General features: G+C 54.2%; 6 protein-coding genes across 6 annotated transcripts; 3 read left to right on the top strand and 3 right to left on the bottom strand.

Moving 5' to 3' along the window:
- Positions 1–114: 114 nt before the first annotated feature.
- BO80DRAFT_378628 (uncharacterized protein) lies at positions 115–4,646 on the bottom strand. The gene is made up of 2 exons (XM_025716747.1): positions 1,103–4,646; positions 115–1,024 (listed from the first exon to the last, which is right to left on the bottom strand). Exons 1-2 carry the CDS (start codon positions 4,494–4,496, stop codon positions 594–596), a joined length of 3,825 nt encoding a protein of 1,274 aa, XP_025576634.1. The 5' UTR covers positions 4,497–4,646; the 3' UTR covers positions 115–593.
- An 807-nt stretch (positions 4,647–5,453) lies between these two features.
- On the bottom strand, positions 5,454–10,346 carry BO80DRAFT_352376 (E3 ubiquitin-protein ligase SSM4; the record flags this gene model as incomplete). Its single annotated transcript, XM_025715619.1, has 2 exons — positions 5,454–7,015; positions 7,073–10,346. The coding sequence occupies 2 exons, from the start codon at positions 10,344–10,346 to the stop codon at positions 5,454–5,456; spliced, it is 4,836 nt and encodes a 1,611-aa protein (XP_025576633.1).
- A 523-nt stretch (positions 10,347–10,869) lies between these two features.
- On the top strand, positions 10,870–14,527 carry BO80DRAFT_378624 (uncharacterized protein). The gene is made up of 3 exons (XM_025716746.1): positions 10,870–11,473; positions 11,562–12,278; positions 12,329–14,527. Exons 1-3 carry the CDS (start codon positions 11,349–11,351, stop codon positions 14,082–14,084), a joined length of 2,598 nt encoding a protein of 865 aa, XP_025576632.1. The 5' UTR covers positions 10,870–11,348; the 3' UTR covers positions 14,085–14,527.
- On the bottom strand, positions 14,088–15,330 carry BO80DRAFT_501016 (SND2/TMEM208 family protein). Its single transcript, XM_025724270.1, has 2 exons — positions 15,117–15,330; positions 14,088–15,043 (listed from the first exon to the last, which is right to left on the bottom strand). Exons 1-2 carry the CDS (start codon positions 15,123–15,125, stop codon positions 14,537–14,539), a joined length of 516 nt encoding a protein of 171 aa, XP_025576631.1. The 5' UTR covers positions 15,126–15,330; the 3' UTR covers positions 14,088–14,536.
- A 531-nt stretch (positions 15,331–15,861) lies between these two features.
- Positions 15,862–18,737, top strand: BO80DRAFT_31977 (anaphase promoting complex subunit bimA). The gene is made up of 4 exons (XM_025715114.1): positions 15,862–16,416; positions 16,522–16,695; positions 16,744–18,590; positions 18,647–18,737. The coding sequence occupies exons 1-4, from the start codon at positions 16,080–16,082 to the stop codon at positions 18,716–18,718; spliced, it is 2,430 nt and encodes an 809-aa protein (XP_025576630.1). The 5' UTR covers positions 15,862–16,079; the 3' UTR covers positions 18,719–18,737.
- An 820-nt stretch (positions 18,738–19,557) lies between these two features.
- BO80DRAFT_454012 (1-acylglycerol-3-phosphate O-acyltransferase SLC1) lies at positions 19,558–20,500 on the top strand (the record flags this gene model as incomplete). The annotated part of the gene is made up of 2 exons (XM_025722053.1): positions 19,558–20,269; positions 20,334–20,500. 2 exons carry the CDS (start codon positions 19,558–19,560, stop codon positions 20,498–20,500), a joined length of 879 nt encoding a protein of 292 aa, XP_025576629.1.
- Positions 20,501–20,742: the final 242 nt, after the last annotated feature.

Below are 20,742 nucleotides of genomic sequence, written 5' to 3'. Positions count from 1 at the left end.
TCGGTTATGATACGGCTGGGGTTTTGTTGTTGTCCTCGTTAAGCATGGTTTGTGGTTTACTGTATCTTAGTTGGTATTTTTCTTTTTCTTGCAATGCAATGCAAACAAGTAAGTCATTTCAGAACAGTTCGTCTCGTATCAGTATTCGTATCTATCAATACATGGTAACAAATGGATAACGATAAAACCTGCCTAACGGAGGCACTTGCCTCAGGCAGAGATCTATGGAGGACAGAGGTAATGATTACGCAGAGAGAGGTATATAAGTAGTAGGGCTAGCGAGGAGAGTACAGCCACCTAGTTGAAACTCAAGATCATTGGATATATAGGAGCCCGCAAATTGTGTATATCAAAGACAACTAATCAACACCCATCGCCGCCATGGGAATCAGAGCAAAACACCGAAAACAACAGATATACAAAAGGGGGTATTATGTTTTATCCACTCGTTCAAAACCAAAAAAATCATCATAGGAAACGTCATAGGGAGGGTATATGGGTAGTGGGTGGGTGATTAAGATGATGGTGAGGAAAAAGTGGTTGCTGAGGTAGGAGCAAAGGGAGGTCACATGCACTCAGTCTGTGCAAGCAGATTAGGCAAGTTGTCTTTCTAGACTCCTTGGGGGTGTCAGGATCGGTGGCATGCCCCGGTATGGGGTTGAGACCTCTCGTAGACCGCGACTGGTGTTGACGGGGCCCATGTTTGGGTCATCGAGGCGGAGCTGGTTGATGTCCACGGGTAGTTGGCCGCGGAGTGGGCGAGGGGTGTGGTATGCTGGGTTTTGGTACCGGGGGTCCATTGATGGTGCTGGGCGAGGGTGCATGGAGTAGGCGCGAGAGGATGATTCGTCAGGATTGCCGGGGAGACCGATGTAGTTGGCATTCAGGGAGCGAGCGATATCTTCGAGGAGAATTTCCATCGGGGCGATGTAGGCGGTGCGGGTCTTGTCTGACCATGCCAGGACGTGGCCGCACACTCGACCGCTTGACTTCTCGAAAACCCATGCTCCTGAGTCGCCGGGGACTATTGTACAAGATAAGCGTTAGCGAGAAAGTTCTTAAAGTGAAGGTATACCATAGCAGACGAGTCAGACTCACTTACCTCCAAAGTTCCCGTCAACACAGAAGCTGGTCGAGAAGGTCTGGCGGCCATGCAATTTGACTAACGTCATCGCCTTGGATATCTGGCCTGTTTGTAGGCCGCTGGTTCGACCACAGCAATGAACATGGAGGCCACCGAGATCTTCCAACCGGCAGATATTGTTAAGATAGATCGTCTCCGGCTGTGGCATGCGCGCCGGCTCGCCGCGTCTTTGCCGGTATGGATCTCGCCTCGCTAAAGCCGTCCTGTCGTAGACGATGTTGCGCCCATCGATGCGCTCGTCGTTGATCTTGATTAGTGCCCAGTCAATCTCGTGCCTTATCCCCTTTCGCGTCCAGCGCCGAACGCCGGATGATGCGTGCACGTATCCAAAGGAGTGAGAGGCAAGATGCTCATCGTCGCGGTCTTCAGGGCATGGGAAAAAGTTCTCATCGACATCATCGATAGCTGGCTGTGTCACGTACAGCAAGGGCTCGTCTCCGGGGTCAATCCCAGGAGTGTCGCCTATGGATGCTGCATCCTCATCGTCATAGGCCTCATCATTCTGACCGTCTTCATCGGAGGAATAGCCTTCGGAAAGATAAGAGTCCTCGTCTAGACTTGGCGATAGCGACACATCGTCCCCATCCTCGTCTTCTGAAACCTCAAATTCGAGATCCGATGCAGGGTCCGACGGCCCGGCGTCAGACCAGGAGTACATGAACTCTGTGTTTTGAGGTATGGGTGTATCGCGGGGCCAATTCCCAGCGGACCGTAAAGGGCCATGAGTATCTTGGTCATCTGCGTCTTCCTGGTCACTCGGTGACTCCAGCATATGATGCACGGTCATGCCATACGGCATGCCATCGACTAGGATAGCCCCGCCATAAGAGACTGGAGGTAGGTGCTCTTCATTCATGAAGGCGCCTATCGAGGCGCCGCAGAGAGGCCGTTCCTGATAGCAAGGATTCGGATCGTGCTGGACAGATGACGGTGCTCTTGCATTGTCAGGTCCTGTCATCGCCGGCCTGCGGCGTTTCTTCCGTGGGACTTTAGATCTCTGGACGTCTCCGCGAAGGACCAGAAGATCCCAGTCCTCGCTGTCGAGAACAAAGTACTTCTTCAAAGCCGCCCGAACCTTCTTTGCACTCGCACAAGTGACACAGACTGTCGTCCTGGCGTTGTCGACAGTGTCACCAGTCATCATAAGTGTAACACTGCATGATTCGGATGAGTCCTTCAAGATTTTCTGTAGGAGCTTTCTCAAACGCGGTAGCATCTGGAAATTCCACTTATTGAGATGGTCTTGTGGTATCTCCAGGCCCGAGAGCTTTTTGCAGGTTCGCTTTCGCACTCTGCGCTCCTCCACGCTAATTTTATCCCGCAGCATCTTCATCTCAGGAGTAGGTAGCGTGGCAATCGGTTCTTGGAATGGCACGATAGGATCCATGGTGTCCTTATACTCACGAGGGGCTTCCTTCATAGGCGCTGGTTCCAGACCGGGAACAAGAGCAAGGGGAAGGCAGTCGTCCAGCTCTTCAGCACCCGGGGCAGAGAACATGTCTATCCTGCAGCAGGACCAGACGATCTTGCACATCGTGTAGAGGAAATTCATCGAGAACGAAAAGATACTGTCGGGCGCTGAGAGGTCCAGGACCGGGTAATGGAAAGCTTGAGGAACACGAAGGTTGAGGTCGTCGAACGGCTGCGTCGACAGATGGAAGTTTGGCGCATCTAAGCACAGCTGCACCACATGTAGATACGCACTGCCGCACTTAGGGCCCAGTCTCTGCAAGTAGACATTCTCAATCCTTTGCTTGAACATCGAATTGTTGTACTTCATCTTCCATATACGGCTGATGGGATGCCATAGCCCGATCTCGAGGAGCACAAGGCCAAGTGAATAAAGGTCATAGGCCCAGGCAGCATCGTCGTCCATTGATCGCTTGTCATCCGGGTGACGATACATGCTGGAAGATAGTGGCTCGGGCGACGGCCCATTTCCAGAGAATTGGGCAAACGATGTCAGGTATGGTCGTCGCAGGTTCTCTGTTAGTCCAACTTCATCGCTGTTCGAGTTCGTTAATCCGGGGAAGATAAGGACGTTGCTGCTGTTGATATTCCCGTGCACAAGGTTCTGGCTTCTCAGCTGCAGAACCGCCATCAAAAGGTCATAAGCCAAGCGGAAGCGCGTTTCGAGATTAGGGATATGATAGTCGTCGCCGGCCTGGAAGAGAGAGACGAGTGGCTTAGGCTTCAGCCCGTTCAGCAGATCCGACGGATTGCGAAGGAACGGGAAGTAATCCACAGGCATTTGATAGACGAAAGCATACCGGGAATTCGGCATGTCAATATAATAACCCAGAAACTTCAACAGCCCCAGATGGGACACACGCGCATTCTGGACGAGCTGCTCAAGTGTTCGCTGCACATGATCCAGTCGTTTCTTCTCCGGCGTAGTGGCAGACCCTGATGCTTCCAGTACCATGGGAGTGTAGTCCACTAGGATAGTTGCCATCGAATCTTTCGTGCCGTGTAGGAAAGGCGACGCCGAGGTCCTCATACGACCAATGGCCCGAGAGTTGATGGAAGCCGCTACCTGCTCATACGGAGGCGGGCTGTTGTCATGAGAAGAGCCGGACAGTTGTAGTGCCGAGCGATCGATGGCATACGTGTCTAGCGATAAGGAAATCTTGCCAAATGGCATCTTCTCGGACCGGGCCTGGCTGAAGGCCGTGGCATTGCGTGTGGGAGACGGCGCCAGATCAAAGGGACTCTGCTGCGCCGGATATCTCTGCGTACTGTCGAAAGATGTGCCATGATAGGCTTTGGAGTCCAGGATGGAATAATCGGTGGTTGCGCCGGGCCGGGATCGGCCCTTTGTGGCTGACTGCCCACCAGCAGTCATACTTGCACTCATATTGCGTCGAGAGCGTGAAAGGTCGTAGAGAGTGTCGATGCAGGCCTCAAGGTCCGCCAGCAGAGTCTTGGAGCGACTGATCTCCTCACTGGTCCAGTGAGACTTGACTGGAAGGTTGCTGAGGCCACCCTTGGGAGAGTCGGCACTAGCGCCCTTCGGAGGCAGATCGGAGCCGCCGTGCTGGATACGCTCCGCCTCATTGAGAAGTACTTGGATCGAGGACATGACACTCGCAACCACATCACTGTAGCCGGCTTGCGTGATCGATTCGTCGATATCATTGGGCTGGGCGGCACTGGCATCGCTCCAGTCTAGGCCCCAGGCTAGCAGGCGGTCCCTTTGCGTCTTGAAACTTCGATGTAGCGTTACCAATTCGGGATCATCAACGGCAATGGAGGCCGTGGTGACACTCTCACAAGAGGTCTTAGTGTCTGTGTACATTTTGGTGAGCCGCCGTTGGAGGTAGGCACCCCCATGATGGCGGAGGACGGACATCTTGGCGCGCAGAGTCCGGGGGTATCAAATAGCGTGGGCGGCGGAGAGGGGGGAAGGGAAGGTTAAACTTCAGAACATGGCAGGATAGAGAGGGTCCTAGCAGGGACGAGACATGGTCTGAGGTGGTGGTTCGAGAGGCGGGGTGGGGAGAGGGAGGGTTGCTACCTCTAGTGCAACATAGAAGAGAGATGGATAGTAAGTAGGAGTAAGTCAGTAGCGAGAGGAGGCCGTCGGGCAGATGAGTGAGAAACACTAAGAATAAGAATAAGAATAGGTGCAGGTGGGAATCCTGTTGCCTAACCAATAGGGAGTGGCGAGTGCCCGCAAAGCCTCACCCGCGCCAAGCCACAGTTCGCAAGCATCGGGTCTGCCACTAACCCCTTCGAGCTTGGCGTCTTCCCCGGCAGGCAGCCGTCATTTGGCCGATCCACCCCGGCGGGTCCTGATTGGCCCGCGCGCTCATAACCGGCACGTGCACGAGGGGTACTGTGCAGGATGACTAACCATGGGGCGGGTGCGCCCGCCAATTTCCTGCAGAGACGTCAGGATGAAAAGGTCAGGTCCTTACCAAGGGCCAGGCAGGCATCATGCCTACCAATGGCCTCCGAAAGACGGTGCCTAACTCCGATCGACAGGACCCTCCACTCCTGGTGGATCGCGATGCTATCCATCAATCATGTGTCTCATGGGACCCACTTTTAAGACTACGAGGGTTACACAGTTATATCCACCCCATCGTGACTTTTCTTTTAGATACCAGTACAAAGGTCACATCCATACATCCGGAGTTGGACCCCCAGGCAGCCATCATACAGGCAGAGATCTGGTCATGTTTCGATGACATGAATTGGGAAAAGTAGTCTATAGAAAAGTCGCAATTGATTTACATAGAATCAAAAGATAAATCAATGGAAAAACAGACAGCTCCTTCGTCTTTCATCAGGCAACTGCAGTCAATCAACCGGTAATCACCCGCCGAGGCACACCGACATCGCGCGCCCGCTTCTCGCGGAAGTTATGTAGGCGTTCCCCGATCAAGTAGACATCATCGCGGATATTGACTCGCCAGATCTCCACCTGACGCCGTACCAAATAGACGAGCCAGCCTATTAGACTTATCACCAAAGTTGCGGGGTAGGCATAGCGGTAGACCTTGGACTGAACGTCAGGAGTGGAGTAGAACACTGTGGTGTTCACGGTGAATCCAATGGATAAGGGCAGCACTACCGCGAGCGTGGCAAGCAGGATCACCGGTAACAGGATAGCCCGGGTCGTAATTTTCGCATTAGGCTTCAACCAACCATCCCGGAAGATAGCATTCAGTGCTGCCGCCGGGCGGGACGCAGAATTCCACAAAACAAATTTGACGGCCATTTGGACATAAAGCACGCCAAGCGTCCAGTCCTGGATGAAATGGATGACATGGGCCTGGGGTCCTCCGACGTATGTGTGCACAGGGACCAAGATATACAGTTCCATGATCAGGGCAAACAAAGACGGCAGGAGGATGGAGAAGGAGGCGAGAACGTAAACAAGCTGAGCAACATTGAGAAGAGCGTGTACGGCCCCAACACACGCCTCCCGAGGGGACTGCAGGTAAGGGTTCAGGCGGTCTTGCGCCGCGGCAACGAATGGGCGACAATAGTACAGGACATAGGCAGCCGCGCCGACGATGGACATGCCTGTGGAGAAGGCATACACGTCGTTTAGCGGCCGGTGAGGGAAGGTTGACAACATTACCTTCCGGCCAATGACCAGAGGAACAACTGTGATGCCTACACCGGTAGCAGCAGCAAACACCCAGATCAACAGGATGAAGGCTGCAATGCGGGTCCTGAAGCGTGGAGGGATGTAGACCTTGGTGAAGTTCTCATTGGCCCGACCATGGAGACCCTGGTCCAGATCCGGAGCTCCATCGACCCGCTGGTTGGACTCTGTGACCTCAAGGAACACTTGACTTCCCTTGGGTATGCGGACCTGGTCCGAAGCAGGAGCCCGGACGAATCGCCCATCGCGGGTGAAGTACACATTGGACTGCTTCTCGCTCGCGTCATTTTGCTGCTGCCCATCGGCAACTGGGTGTTCTGGATCCCCTTTAGCGGCCGACAAGACGTCCCACCAGGTCCGACGGACATGGTATCCCTCTTCATCAGGCCGCCTGTCGCCGAAGAAAAAGTCGCTCAGACGCAAGAACCGTGCGCACTTGTGGAACCACCAGTCATAGAGATTGTGTAGACCGTCCGATGGCTTGATTGACTGGAGTGCAAGCGGCATAACAAAGTTGTAGAATAACAGATCCACGGGGAATTCCAAGACAGGAATAGTAGCGGACCAGTGGACGGGAAGCACATCATCGAAGGCGTAGTATAGCCCCCACACAACACCCCCAAGACAAACGATGACTAGGGCTCCATATACAAGGGCACTGAATGCAATCTTGCGCAGCTGAGTGGTGATGTTGCGCTCTAAGACATCTCGCACCGGATGGAATGTCGGATCGTCTGGATCGCGAATAAAGTCTGGCGATGCAAGTTAGCAAAAGCTCGAGGAAGGCTACAGGTAGGATTGGGACCTACAGAGAACACCGCTCCTCATTATCTTCCTGCACATGGACACGAAAAGGGCAAAGTGGAACATGTAACACGTGCCAATGAACCAGTGCACAAAAAGAGATGTAAGAGGAGACGAGGAGGTGAATTCGAGACGCGATGCAACCGTGGCATTTTCAAACAGGGGCAACAGCGCAATATCAAGCAACGAGCCGCAATATAGCGGGAACACTATCATTTCAATCCCGATGATGAGAATTACCTTCATAACTCCGCCGGCTTGATGAAGGATGTCGGCAATAATGCCCTCAACCCTCTGTCCACGCTCGCCACCAGAAAGCAGGGTGGTGAAACGCAAGTACAGGAGCCCAAGGGCCGATGCAAGGAGGTAGCCCATAAAGATGGCAATGACACGATCCTTCGTATCCCACACAGCTAGATCATAACTCACGGTGATGCCCGCCGAAGCTGGACCGCTCAAACTGGTGCTAAACCAGTTCGTGCCGTTAGATGAGTATAGTATTTGATGACCAAACTCGTACACCTGATCGCGCGCCTGCATTAGCACCATGGTAATGTCGCCAAGTCCACCCTCGAGTGAAAGGGCGCCCGCGATCCCGTGGGACATAATCCGAAGAGGGAAGTCGTGTAGGATGAATTTGCCAGCTGCCAAAGTCGACTGAGCCAAGGCCGCAATGCGCGCTTGATGGATCTTAAGAGCTTGATGGGATAGAACGGAGAACATGGGGACGTCGGATTCATGAAAGACGAAGAAGGCCTGAAGAGCATTCCGTAATCGGTGACCGCTGGCATCGATCAGGGACAACGAGGCACTGGTTACAGACTTGGTCTGCGGAATCCAGTCTCCCAAAGGAACAAAGGCACCGAAAGGGCTCAGCAGCACTTTGCAAATGAGACTAATCCAGTACATGACATAGCCCAAGCTGCCAATGAGAGTGTCCAGCGTAACGTCTGCAAAAACAGATATAGCAGTCATTGGGACACCGAAGATCAGTTGTACCGGATTTGCTAGTAGCACAAGTGCAATTTTGCCCCATAGATAGGGGAGCCAGATTCCAATGGCCACAGTGAACGATATCAGGAGTGCGCTGAACACCCCATTCTGCAAAAGACCGAAGATGGGGCCCTGCATGCCAATAAGCTCGAGTATTCCCTCCAAATCATCCCCATCCTCTACGGCATCGACATCGTTTGGATCAACACCGAATTCAGGGGCAATTGCTTGATTGTTTTGTCCATCGTCATTGGCAAGTCGTCTGTTGTTCTGTATGGGAACGAATGGCGCTTCCAAAGCTGGGTCGTCAACCAAATGTTCGTCATCGTCCTGTGCACGATCTTGGCCTTGATCGGCAGGATTGATATCAGCCCAAAACCAATCGAACAGTCTAGCGATCAGATTCTTCGGAGGAACAGCAGCTTGATCATGTCGCACTGTCGACATGGCATTCTGTGAAGGCCCTTCAGTATTTGATGTGGCGACATGGGAGGAAGCAGAAGCACCGTGGGCTTGGTCCGACTGCATGTCACTGTCGCCGGAAGGTACCGAGTCAGATAGCATTTGAAAATCGCCCGAAGCACGTAGTGTGGCATCGATATTATCATGAGCAGACTCGCGCTGTGGCTGATCAGAATCCATGCCAGTTCCAAGCGGTTGGGACACGGTCGCGATGTCCCAGGGCTGACGAACTGCGGCGGATGATGAGGGTTCCAGAAACGCCGATCGGGTCGGACCCGGTACATTCTCCATCTCCGTATGATCGTCGAGTGAATCAGAACTAGCGGCCTCTTGGAGGGGAGACTCACGCCTCCAAGAAGCGCGCATGTTATCGTTTCGTTGAAGCTTCGTCATTGCCGTGACGATCCAGCCTAGCTCATCCTGGCGGCCTTCCTCCCGCACTAGTCTCAAGACCTGCTCAGGATCGCCATTGCCACGCGCCCAGAGGTCCCTGAATGTCTCCACACCCGGCCAAACCTGACTGCCGTGAGAAGTCGACTGTTCCAGAGACAACGGATTCAAATCATCCTCGCTCTCACTATTGTGCCGGAAAAAGTGCGATGTACTAGGTCCTTGGGTATCCGAGTCGCTAGAACTAGCCGAGCTACCATCGCGGAACGACGATTCCAGGCGAAATGGATCGGATCCGGCCGAAGAACCAAGCTGCACTTCATCCGCACGACCGGCGATATCTTCAACATGTTCATGAGTACCTTCATCGCGAGGTATATCTGCTGGTTGGGGCGCACGTAGCTCCGGCTGGTTATCCTCAGGGCGCTGATTTGGACGGTTGTTAGCAATCAATTGGACCGCTGCTTCCCGCTCACCCTCTGCAATGTTGGCCATCGGCTGCTGTTGGACAACCCACTCCCGGATGAGGAAGATCAAGATGAAAGAGATGACCACCAAGAGAGTTATTAACTGTCCTTCTAAGGTGTCAATGAGGATGTTGTTTATTGTGGGTGATGGCGTTAAGGAATTAAGGAACTCCACGTCCGAGAGCCAGGATGGGCGTCGTGGCTTGTATGATGCTGTCGTCACGTTTGAAGGCCTGATGCCCATGGAGCTGGTACCTGACATCGCCGGAAAGAACAGGGCAGAAAAGGACTTTTTAATGACCGTGAGAAGTATCGGCTCGCCGGAGGAGAAACTAAACATGGATGATACTGGTGATTGCACTGTTGACACATCGGGTGCTCCTGTTGATGCAGTGGCAGCTGCTCCCGCGTTCATGGAAGGAGTTCCATTTGCTACAGCCTGGGCTAGAAGATCGGAAGACGGTTGCTGGGAAGCATCCGCTCCAGACCAACGGCCATCCGCAAGCCAGAAGAGCGCTCTCCAAATAGCTCTCATGGACCACGGTAACCACCCAAGCCAGACGAACGCGACCAGAACGAAACGCAGCCATGTGACGACAGTACGAAAGCTATGGATGAGGAGCTGCCGGAGGAAAAGCGGAGCTGGAAGGCTTTGGGGCATATTAGGATCGTATAGCTTTGTAAAGCGGAAGGGCGTTTTGCAGAGCTCGCAATGCTTCTTCTGGGAATGGGACAACCACTCTACCAAGCATGCTTGATGAACGAACTTAATACTTCCGCTACATTTGCACGGGTAGAATAGTTGCTCCTCCTCGGTACCCTCGCCGCGACATATGCGACAAGTGTCCGGTTCTTCATATTCCCTTTCCTTCCCTTTGTAGTTCGTTTGGTAGGCCGGGTCATTCATTAGGTCCGGGAAGGATGTTGAGCCGGCATAATCGCGAGCTCTGCCCTCGGGGAACTCCATATTCTTTAACCAACGTCAAGTCGACGAGATTGTCGTCTTCAGTGATGGCAATCAGGTATCATGTTCGGAGGCGTCTAGAATCGCGAACAGGTGCGTGAGCCAACGAAGTAAGTGGATGGAACGAAGATGGGGTCTGTTGAGTCAGTACAATCCCCCAACACGTCGTTCGGATAACGCTGCGAAGAGAGAAAATACACGTCAGTGTCCAACCATAAGCCGACTACTGCCAGAGGCGTCTGTGGCAAGTGGTTCAGCAGGCCGGTGAGAGGGCGAAGAAGAACAAGCCAAGGCTGTGGTTGATCCCCCCCAAGAGGCGCTGAGTCAGCTCAATGCCCTCCGCGGTGAGGTCATGTGACAATACGGTACGGGTACCAATAGGGGCGGTGGGGGGGCCGGTCGGTGGCGGCGAGATTGCCGATCAGGGCGTCACGTCCTGTAAGGCTGTAAGACGGGCAGGCAGACGAGGTGCCACCGAGGGACCGATGACCTCACTGCTCAGGGTGCCTTGAATCCAACATGCATCCTGTGGTTGATCGACAGCGGAAGAGCGCACCCAACAGTTATCCTTTAATATCGATTGTATACAAAGACGAGAGCGGGAGTTGGCGTCATCTTGTCCCCGCTTCGCTCCGATTCGAATATATTCTCACTTCTTCCCTTCTGGCAGGGGACGGATTGCCGGCCACTACCACCCACCACCCGCTCACCCCTCTAAAAGTCGGCCACGCCAAGACGGGGCCGGGAGTTTGTCGTCGCGTGCGCTTCGAGGATTCAGCTTGTGATCCCGGAAAAACGTTGCTGGGTTCTACCATTCCCGAATTATCTAGCTGGGCGCTTTGGTTTTTCCGGCTGTCGGAATGCGCAGGCGATGATCTAGACCCCATATACTCGACTTATTTATCTACCATCTTGGTCGAATTGGACACGCGACGCGAGTGACAGTTTTCTCCCCGCCGAACTCAAAAAGCGAGCGGCACTCCCGTTCACCCCGGGGGAGGATCGATGATGGCCATCCCGGATAACAGCAATATCCCGGAGGGAGGCGATCGGGTGGCTGGATCCAGAAACAGTGGACTCAAGTCAAGCAGGCGAAGCACTCTTCGGTGGACGGTTGGGTTGATAGTGCGGTAAGTCTTCCTCCAAGTCTAGGCCGAGATCTCCGGTCCAGAGCGCTTCGGTTTTCGAAGTGTCCTAACCTGGCGACCAAATCGACAGTCTATGCATCTGGTATGCACTTATCACACCGTTCCTGCGCTGCCCCTCCCAATTATCCGACTTGACGGATTCCTCACCGCGAGTTTGCAGACCGTACCTGGTTGCTCGCTCTTACATCGAACCTCATGTGACTCCGTATTACAATGCTTATGGCGCGCCGTACGTCGAGGCAGCGCGCCCGTACGTCCTGGTCCTCAACGAGAAAGTCTATGCGCCAACTTCGCGCGTTGTCAAGCATGGATACGAGAAATATGGGGCGCCCGCTATGGATAAAGCGCATCTCTATGGTCAGCAACAGTGGGAGATCAACGTTGTGCCCCATTTGCAATCCGCTACAGACCGGGTAAACGACCTGTACCAGTCTCAAATACAACCCCACGTAGAACGTGTCGAGGCGTCCTTGTCGCCGTCTTTCCAAAAAGTCAACGGCGCGGTGAAGTCTGCGTATGGAGACTACCTTCTCCCCTTTGGCGCCAAGTACAGGCCGTTCATTGGCAAGACTTATACGTCGGGGCAAGAGATGCTTACAACTACAGTCCTGCCTTACGCGCAAAATACTTGGTCTACAGCTATCTATTTCATCCATAGCTCACTGTGGCCCAGAGTCACCGGGCTTTACTGGGAGAACGTGGAACCCCAGTTGGTCAAGATCGGGGAGAGACTGGCGAGTTATCGCGAGGAGAAGAGACTACGACAAGCTGTGGAGGAAGTCGAAACGTAAGTTGCAGTGCCGTAAGCATGCGCCTCATCTGTTAACCTTTCATCAGTTGTGTATCTGAGCAGCCATCTTCTTCCATCACTGCACCAAAAGTGACTGAAGCAAAAGACTTGACTTCATCTTCTAAAACGGAAGAAATCACAATGCAGCAGACACTGTCGCCTACGGAACAAGCAGCAAAAGCGCGCGATAGCGTTGAGTCGGATCTGCGCACCTGGCAACAAAAGTTTGCTGTTGCTGCAGACAAGGGACTTGAGGACCTTGAAGAGCGATTGCAAGAGGTCGTCGATATGTTCATGACAAGCGGAGCAAGAACGCACGGAGAAAGCTTAACCACCGCATTGGAGGCTGTCGTTGACAATGAGTTGATAGCTCTCAAGCATCATATCAACAACCTGGCAGAGTCTTTGCCAACCGAAGACGCGCCCCGGGAGGAAGAGGCTGCAAAGGACGAGCTCTTGGGGAACGTCAAAGAAGCCGCCGTGTCCATTCGAGACCGTGCCCACGCGCTTCGAGAATGGCGTGGTTCGTTTGAACGGGAGTTAACCTACCGTGTTTCTCGCGCAGTGAACTCTACTCTCGACGTGTTGGATAGTGTCCGTGACCTCGGACTTCAAGAGGTAGGTATGCGTTGGGCTTGGATGGATGGAATCACGTACAAAGATTGGGCGAGGTATCATGCGTTAAAAGCACAGTTCGAGGACTGGAAAGACGAGTTCCTTGATTTTGGTCTGCAACATGAAAGGCTTGAGGAAGCGAGGGCAGTAGCGGACGAAATCCTCTCTTACGGAATGGATATTGCTGAAGCTGCCGCCAAGGAGCTTGCCAGACTAAGGAATGTTGGTAACTGGAAGATCGCTGCCAGGGAAGTGAGCGACAACTTCGACACCAGATCTGATGATCCGCCTCCGCGGCCTAAGCCTATCCCTGCTCCTGAAAATACCGTGGATGAGGACGCAGCAACAGAGGGGGTGGCAGACACTGAGCTTCCAGACGAGACTACCTTTGAATTTGATGCGACCTCCCAGACTGAGAGCGGCGAGGAGGGTGGTGACGATGAAAGCATGGCAGCAGATGAGGAACATACTTCGGCCCAGCCCATCGGTGAGACGTCCTCGGGTTATACCTCGTCAACACCCCCGGACGATAGTGAAAACGATATGGCTGCGGAACAAAATGCCGATGAGACTAGCGACCTGAAGAAGGCACCATGGGGAGTAGCTGCAGCAGATGTCCCCGATCAAAGCATGCCCACTACCCAGCAGACCCCTATTCATGTGTCTTCAGCAAGAGAAAAGCCAGGGGTTTCCGGCCATGACTTGTCTTCCGAGCAGGAAGCTGTCGCGAATCTCATCTCAGGGCTGCTGGTCGGTAAAGACGCCGCCTACGCCGAAGACATCATGAACAAACTGCACTCAATCTACGGAACACCACGACCGACTTCCGAACCTTCTGTCACATCTTATGGCGTCCTTGAGCACGATGGTGTTGATGCAGATGCCCCAGATGCACCCATCCCAGTTCTCGAAGATCAATCTTCGCCTTCCCTACACGACACCGATGTCGATGATGCATCAGGCACAGCAAGCGATGTGTTCAGTATTGCTGACGACAACGAACAGCCGTCAAGTTCCGAGGACATCGAGGTCGAAGTAGAGGTCGAAATCGACTCTACTGTGGACACTGCCGAGTCGCACTCGGCAATTCTAGATGCCACTGCCAGCAGCCTTGTGTCCGAGGCTACTGAAACCATTCTGCCGGAACTAACTCAGTCTGTCGAAGACGATGCCGAGGAGGAGTTGTAATGGCAACTCGAGGAGAGAAGCAGGTTAGCTGTTGCTTGACAATTTGCTATTATGATTGATATCCCAACTTTTGTTATTCGCTTGATCACTATCTCAGATCGATCATGACCTCGATTATTCCCCACATAGTTCCTACGATTGTACGTCACGACATATCATTTTCATTTGATGACACTTTTGCCCCTGTCCTGGTGATCGTTCCACCGTTTCCGTTTCCTACCTTACTCTGTACTATTTGCCCTTTCTGGAACGGCTGGCCGAGATTAATCGCTTTGGGTCCTGTGGCGCCGACCTCTTCGTATTAGCGGCGTTGGTTTCACGTCCAATTTACAAACGGGAATCTTTTGCCTCCACGCTCAAGGCGGTATACTGAACCCCGCTCTGCGTATATATAGATGCCAAAGCTCGGACGGCCATTCAACATGCAGCCCACTGAAAGCCGCCAGTCGAGTTCAGCGGTACTGGGCACGTCCACCCCTCTTCTCCATCTTCTTCTGCCTCTTGCTCTCTGCAGCGACTTGCTCCTGACCACCACCGCCTCCCATGCCCGCCAGACCACTCTTCATCCCAGTAAAGGTAGAGTATGCCAACCAAACCGAATACAAGGGCACCACAATCCACAGCCACCAGGCACGGTCTCCGAACACGCAGACAGCACCGATACAACCCCACGTCCAGTACAGGATGTCCCACATGTATTCCGTCAGTCCGGCAGCTCTGAGATCCTCACCGGGCGAGCGTAGGGACCCATCGGCCGTGTTGTAGCTTGGACGACCTAGGCGGTCGAGGTAGAACTCAATGAGGAGAGTTGGACAGGCCAGAACCACGTAGAAGGTCAAGGAACGCGGACGGTTGAAGACCCAGTGCAGGACGAGGAAGAGTGCATGGAGGGCGGCACTGATGAGGTGGGTGCGGACGAGGAGGGAGGCATTGCGCGCTGCGAGAGTTTTGGCGGCTTTCTAGTAGTGCAGATGAATGTTAGAGTTTAAAGGGGAGCGATAGTGAGAGTGTAGGGGGTTGGAATGGACTAACCTGAGCCATAGTGATCGGTGATCTTGGGGGATGGTTAGGTATGTCGGATGATGCAGGTCGCGTGGTGATGCAGACAGGGTATGTGGAGGGTAGCGCGGGGATGGATGATAGCGAGCGATCCGCGCTCTGATTGTATTAGCGATTAGCGATAAGCCAAGAGCATGATCGTGGGGGAATTGAGGGGAGGAGATCGCAAGGGAAGCAGTGGGTGGAGGGACAAGTACTAAGTAGAGTACGTAGGCAAGTAGCGAGGGAATGGCGTTGCCCACCACAACGGGCCAAGCGCCCGCGCCTCCACCAGCCACTCTTCGGCCATGAATCCGCGGCTCCAAAACATCGCATGGCCAGACCAAAGGCGTCGTGACGACACTGTCGGACTACACCGCATCGCCCCCCGGCCAGCTAGGCCTTCTTTCGCGTCTCTGTCTGCCGCCGCGTTTGCTATCCGTCCTTCGCGACATGCGATTTGACTCCTTCTGACACCTTCCCTGCGCCTTACGGGCGTCACGAGTCGTCCGGACGTCATCCACTCCCTCTGCAAGGCCTCGCATTCACCCCTCAACTCGTCAGGACTGTACCGGAGATAAAGGAAAGACCGTTCGGAACAAAGCGGCGGGGATTGGCCCTGCACTATACAGTGCTTGTCATTGTTTTGGCTGTTGTTGGCTATCGACAGTCTTTTTTCCCTATCTATACAGTCAAAGAAACACCACGTCGTTGTTGCCTTAACCCGGCTTTCGCGGCGCCCCCCAGAATTCTTAGTGTTACTGAATACGACTTGACTACTTCTTCCCCCCGATGCTCCTTTGGTGTTGTTGAAGATCCCTTCAATTATCGCTCACCTGTTCCTCTAATCCGTCCCTCCGCCGTCCTCATACCAACACCAACACCGCCTCCTATCTTCATCGCCGCCCCGATATCCTCATCCAACCTCCCCTCCTTGAATGACTATCACATCTCACCATGTCGCCATCCACCGCACATATATCCAGCCAGCTAAGGCAACTGATATACTACCACCTTGATAACAACCTCGTCCGTAATGCGCTCTTTCTTGCCGGCCGTTTGCATGCATACGAACCCCGGGCGGCGGAATCTTCATACTTACTCGCCTTGTGCCATCTTCAAAACGGGCAAGTGAAAGCGGCCTACGATTACAGCAAGAACTTTGGATCGAGAGGCACACACCTTGGCTGCGCATATGTCTTCGCCCAGGCGTGCTTGGACCTGGGGAAATATCAGGACGGCATCAAAGCGTTGGATCGAAGCAAAGGGCTTTGGGCCTCCAAGAACCACTGGGGTAAGCACTGTCAGCTTTTAATGTTCTTGCGCTCGCTAGAAATGATATGCGATCACCATTACTTGATTAAATTATAACTGACATGTTGTTTTGGCGGACGGGTAGGCAAACACAGTGAAACACGCAGGCAACATTTGCCGGACGCGGCAGCAGTGCTATGTCTGCAAGGCAAATTATGGCATGCGCACAATCAGCTCAACGCAGCTGTAGAGTGTTATGTCGAGGCGCTCAAGTTGAATCCGTTCATGTGGGATGCCTTCTTGGGCCTGTGTGAAACTGGTGAGTGGGGGTTTGGATCGGAGGAGTAACGCCGCTAATTGTCTAAAGGGGTCAATATTCGCGTCCCTAATATTTTTAAAATGACACCGGAACTAAATGCTCTAGTATCCTCCGCTTCACAGGAGGATTTGGACTTCTCCTCGGACAAGCCAGTTCCTGCAGGGGGGCCCTTGCAAACGCAAGCGAAAGCGAACTCCAGTGTCGACCCCTTTACTACGGTTACGTCTCGGAGTGAGCCGGGCAGCACCCATGGGAGCTCTGCTCTGTGGGAGAAACTCAACGGAAGCACAGTCAGCGTGGCATCTACAGGGGCCTCGGCAGCGCCGGCAGTTCGGGAAGGGACCGAAACCCCTGGGGGTCAAAGCAGCGAGTCGGACGACGTTCGTGGTGCGCATCGGACAGATGCACCTTGGGAGCCACCTTTGGCCCCGGCACGGAAAAACAGGACGATACAGGCCATCAGCGCCGACCACACGATGGACTCCCCACCAAAAATGAAGCCCACGGGTATCCGACCTAGAACGAGGACTAAAGCCGAGGTCGAAGAGCAGGCTGCTACCCACGCGGAGCGAGACGTCACTCATGGATCCCGGGTGGGCGATCGCAAGCGCACTGTCTCTGGTTCAGTGGCGCATCCTGCAGCGCAACCCACCGAACCCGGGGCGCCGCAACGGCGCAGCGTCCGGCTGTTCAATCAAATAAAGCCGACCACCAGCAAACTTTCCAGCACGACACTCGGGGCGAAAGACGGCCGCGAACTGAAGAAAGTAAGGTCAACTGGCGCGAAGGGTCGGACCACCACTACAAGCGTGGGTCGTGTCGTAAGCGGCAATCGAAAACATCTCAACGATGCGCACGAGGGTGAAACCAAGGAGCACCGGCCAATGTCATTGGTGCCGACTGGTAGTCATCACACCTCCGCAAGGGGAGCATCGCTTGACCGGTCTAAAGCGGTTGAGGCATTAACCTGGCTGTTAGAACTATTTTCCAAATTGGCGTCAGGGTACTTTGCGTTGTCTCGGTATCGTTGCGCTGAAGCCACGCAAATCTTCGCGGCCTTGTCCCAGGGCCAGCGGGAGACCCCTTGGGTCCTTTCACAGATTGGACGAGCATACTACGAGCAAGCAATGTATTCGGAGGCGGAGAAGTACTTTGTCCGGGTAAAGACAATGGCTCCGTCGCGGTTGGAGGATATGGAAATCTATTCGACCGTGCTTTGGCATCTCAAGAATGATGTCGAGCTGGCCTATTTGGCGCACGAGCTGATGGAGATTGATCGACTGTCCCCTCAGGCGTGGTGTGCCGTTGGCAACTCCTTCTCCCATCAGCGGGATCACGACCAAGCCTTGAAGTGTTTCAAGCGAGCAACGCAACTTGATCCTCACTTCGCGTATGGCTTCACATTGCAAGGGCACGAGTTCGTGGCCAACGAAGAATACGACAAGGCACTCGATGCGTATCGGCATGGCATTAGCGCCGACAGTCGTCATTATAATGCCTGGTATGGATTGGGTACCGTATACGACAAGATGGGCAAGCTGGAGTATGCCGAACAACATTTCCGTAATGCAGCCAATATCAACCCCACGAATGCGGTGCTCATCTGCTGCATTGGGCTCGTCCAGGAGAAGATGAACAACCCCCGAGCTGCTCTAGCCCAGTATGGGCGCGCTTGCCAACTGGCCCCTCATTCGGTGCTTGCTCGGTTCCGCAAAGCTCGGGTGCTGATGAAGCTTTCGGAGCTCAAGTTGGCTCTCACGGAGTTGAAGGTTCTGAAGGACATGGCACCGGATGAGGCCAACGTGCATTACCTCCTGGGTAAGCTCTACAAGATGTTGCATGAGAAGGCCAATGCCATCAAGCATTTCACGACGGCCTTGAATCTGGATCCCAAGGTAAGACCGATCCTGGAGGGTCTCCGCTGGAAGGACATTACTAACTGGATCTGCAGGCGGCCCAATACATCAAGGACGCCATGGAGTCGCTGGATGACGATGAGGAAGATGACGAAGATATGGCCTGATTGTTTCCTCCTTGTTGTTACTATTCATCTCCGTTCACCTATGGACCGTGGTCTGCTTCCTCTGTACCCTGATCCCCATTGGCGAGGGGCGGCGTTTTTCCTGGACTGAGTTTGTGCAGCATCAGCATTATGAGGGCGTTTGCCGGCGGGTTGGTTAGAGAGGCATTTTCGAGTCGAGGCTCCTGGGTTGGATTCTGTATGTTAGCGTGGGAGGGCTTGGAACGAGCGACGACGAGGCCGGACGACGGGACCTGAACATAATCTCTTGGATGTCGGTCGTCCGAGCCGGCTGCATAATCGAGGCTATTGTTAGCATAAGGCCCTGCTGACTTGTCATCATCCTGTAGCCCTACTTGTAAGCCCACCAGATATACAGAGTACCTTGTCTGTATTGTGGGGAATCCACCAGTTGGCGGGCCAAGGCGGTGAGCCGTGCCGAAACCACCCCGGAAAACCGGCGGGCCATCGTCGTCCATCCAGACTTTGGATTCCTCCGGATCGATTGAAGATCTCCCTCTCTGTCCCCCCCTAATTGCCTCGGTGCGTCCGCTGTCTCCATCCTCGTCCTACCCCGACCTCCCTCTTTCCCACTCCTCCTTCTCCTCCGCCTCCGCCTCCTCCCTCCTCTCCTCCTCTCCACCCCTGCCGCCTGGTCATGCTCCATCTCCGCAACACTCTCGCCTGACCTCATCATCCCCAACCGCCTTTCCCCAGCATTCCCTCGTACGGATGCCCCTCGCCCGCCTGGCTGGCTATAAAGTCTCCATCTAACCTAGTCTCCACGCAGATCAACCGGCGCACTTCCCCTCCCCCACCTCGTCAGCGCCCTCCACTCCACCATGTCCGTCTTCTCCTACATTGCGTCGGGCATCAGCTCCTTCGTCGTTGTTACGCTCTCCCTCTTCGCCATCGGCCAGAAAGTCCCCCGCGCCGCCTTCGTCGCCCGGTGCCTTGCTGCCTATGGCTCCCTTCTCCTCTGCGCCACCTACGGCGTCGTCGCCTCCATTGTGCTCCGTCTCGCCGGCTATGGGCGTATTTCTCAGTGGGCCACCGCGCGCAGCTTCAAATGGGTCATGCGCTACACCACCGGCGTGCGCTTCAACGTCATCGAGGGCGCCGAGCACCTGACCACCCGGCCCGCCGTGTTCATCGGGAACCACCAGTCCGAACTCGATGTCCTCATGCTCGGCACCATCTTCCCTCCCTACTGCAGCGTCACGGCCAAGAAGTCCCTTCGTCACATCCCCTTCCTCGGCTGGTTCATGGCCCTCTCCCGCACCGTCTTCATTGACCGTGCCAACCGCGAGACTGCCGTCAAGGCGTTCGACAGCGCCGCCGATGAGATGCGCAATCACCGCCAGAGCGTTTTCATCTTCGCAGAGGGTACCCGCAGTTACTCTGATAGCCCGGAGTTGTTGCCCTTCAAAAAGGGCGCGTTCCACCTTGCCGTAAAGGCCGGCGTGCCGATTGTCCCCGTCGTCACGGAGAACTACTCGCATGTGCTGTCCCCCCGGAACTTGCGTTTCGAGGCTGGCACCATCAAGATCAAGGGTATCTCCCCTTCTTCTCTTTCCCTTTCTGCTCCAATATCGCATATCATACTAATCGCATATAGTCCTCCCCCCTATCAGCACCGAGGGTCTCACTCCCGCCGATGTCGATGCCCTAACCAAGTCCACGCGCGAGTCCATGCTCAAGACCCTCCTCGAATTAGCCGAGAGAGAAGACCTGGAGACGGAGGCTGTCGCCGCCAACGGCAAATCCACCTCCGTGGAGCTGTAAGCCGATGAGGAAATGAGGATTCGTCTCGTCATTGTGATCCCCATTCCTCATCTCTACGATTTGCACGTCGACACGAAGTAACGGCTTGACACGCAGATGACAGGGTATATATAGCATTCGTATGTCTGTCATCTGTCGTCGAGGAGGGTGTCTCTCGCTCCGATATTAATTCTTTCCCTCTGCTCTCCTGAATCCCGTGAGTAGAAAAATACCAGGTAGAAGGTAACAGAAAGATATCAATA

The sequence above is a fragment of the Aspergillus ibericus genome (genome assembly GCF_003184845.1).
Source record: "Aspergillus ibericus CBS 121593 unplaced genomic scaffold BO80scaffold_13, whole genome shotgun sequence".
In the NCBI taxonomy this organism is placed as follows: Eukaryota; Fungi; Ascomycota; class Eurotiomycetes; order Eurotiales; family Aspergillaceae; genus Aspergillus; species Aspergillus ibericus.
This window is presented reverse-complemented; position numbering and strand designations above follow the sequence as displayed.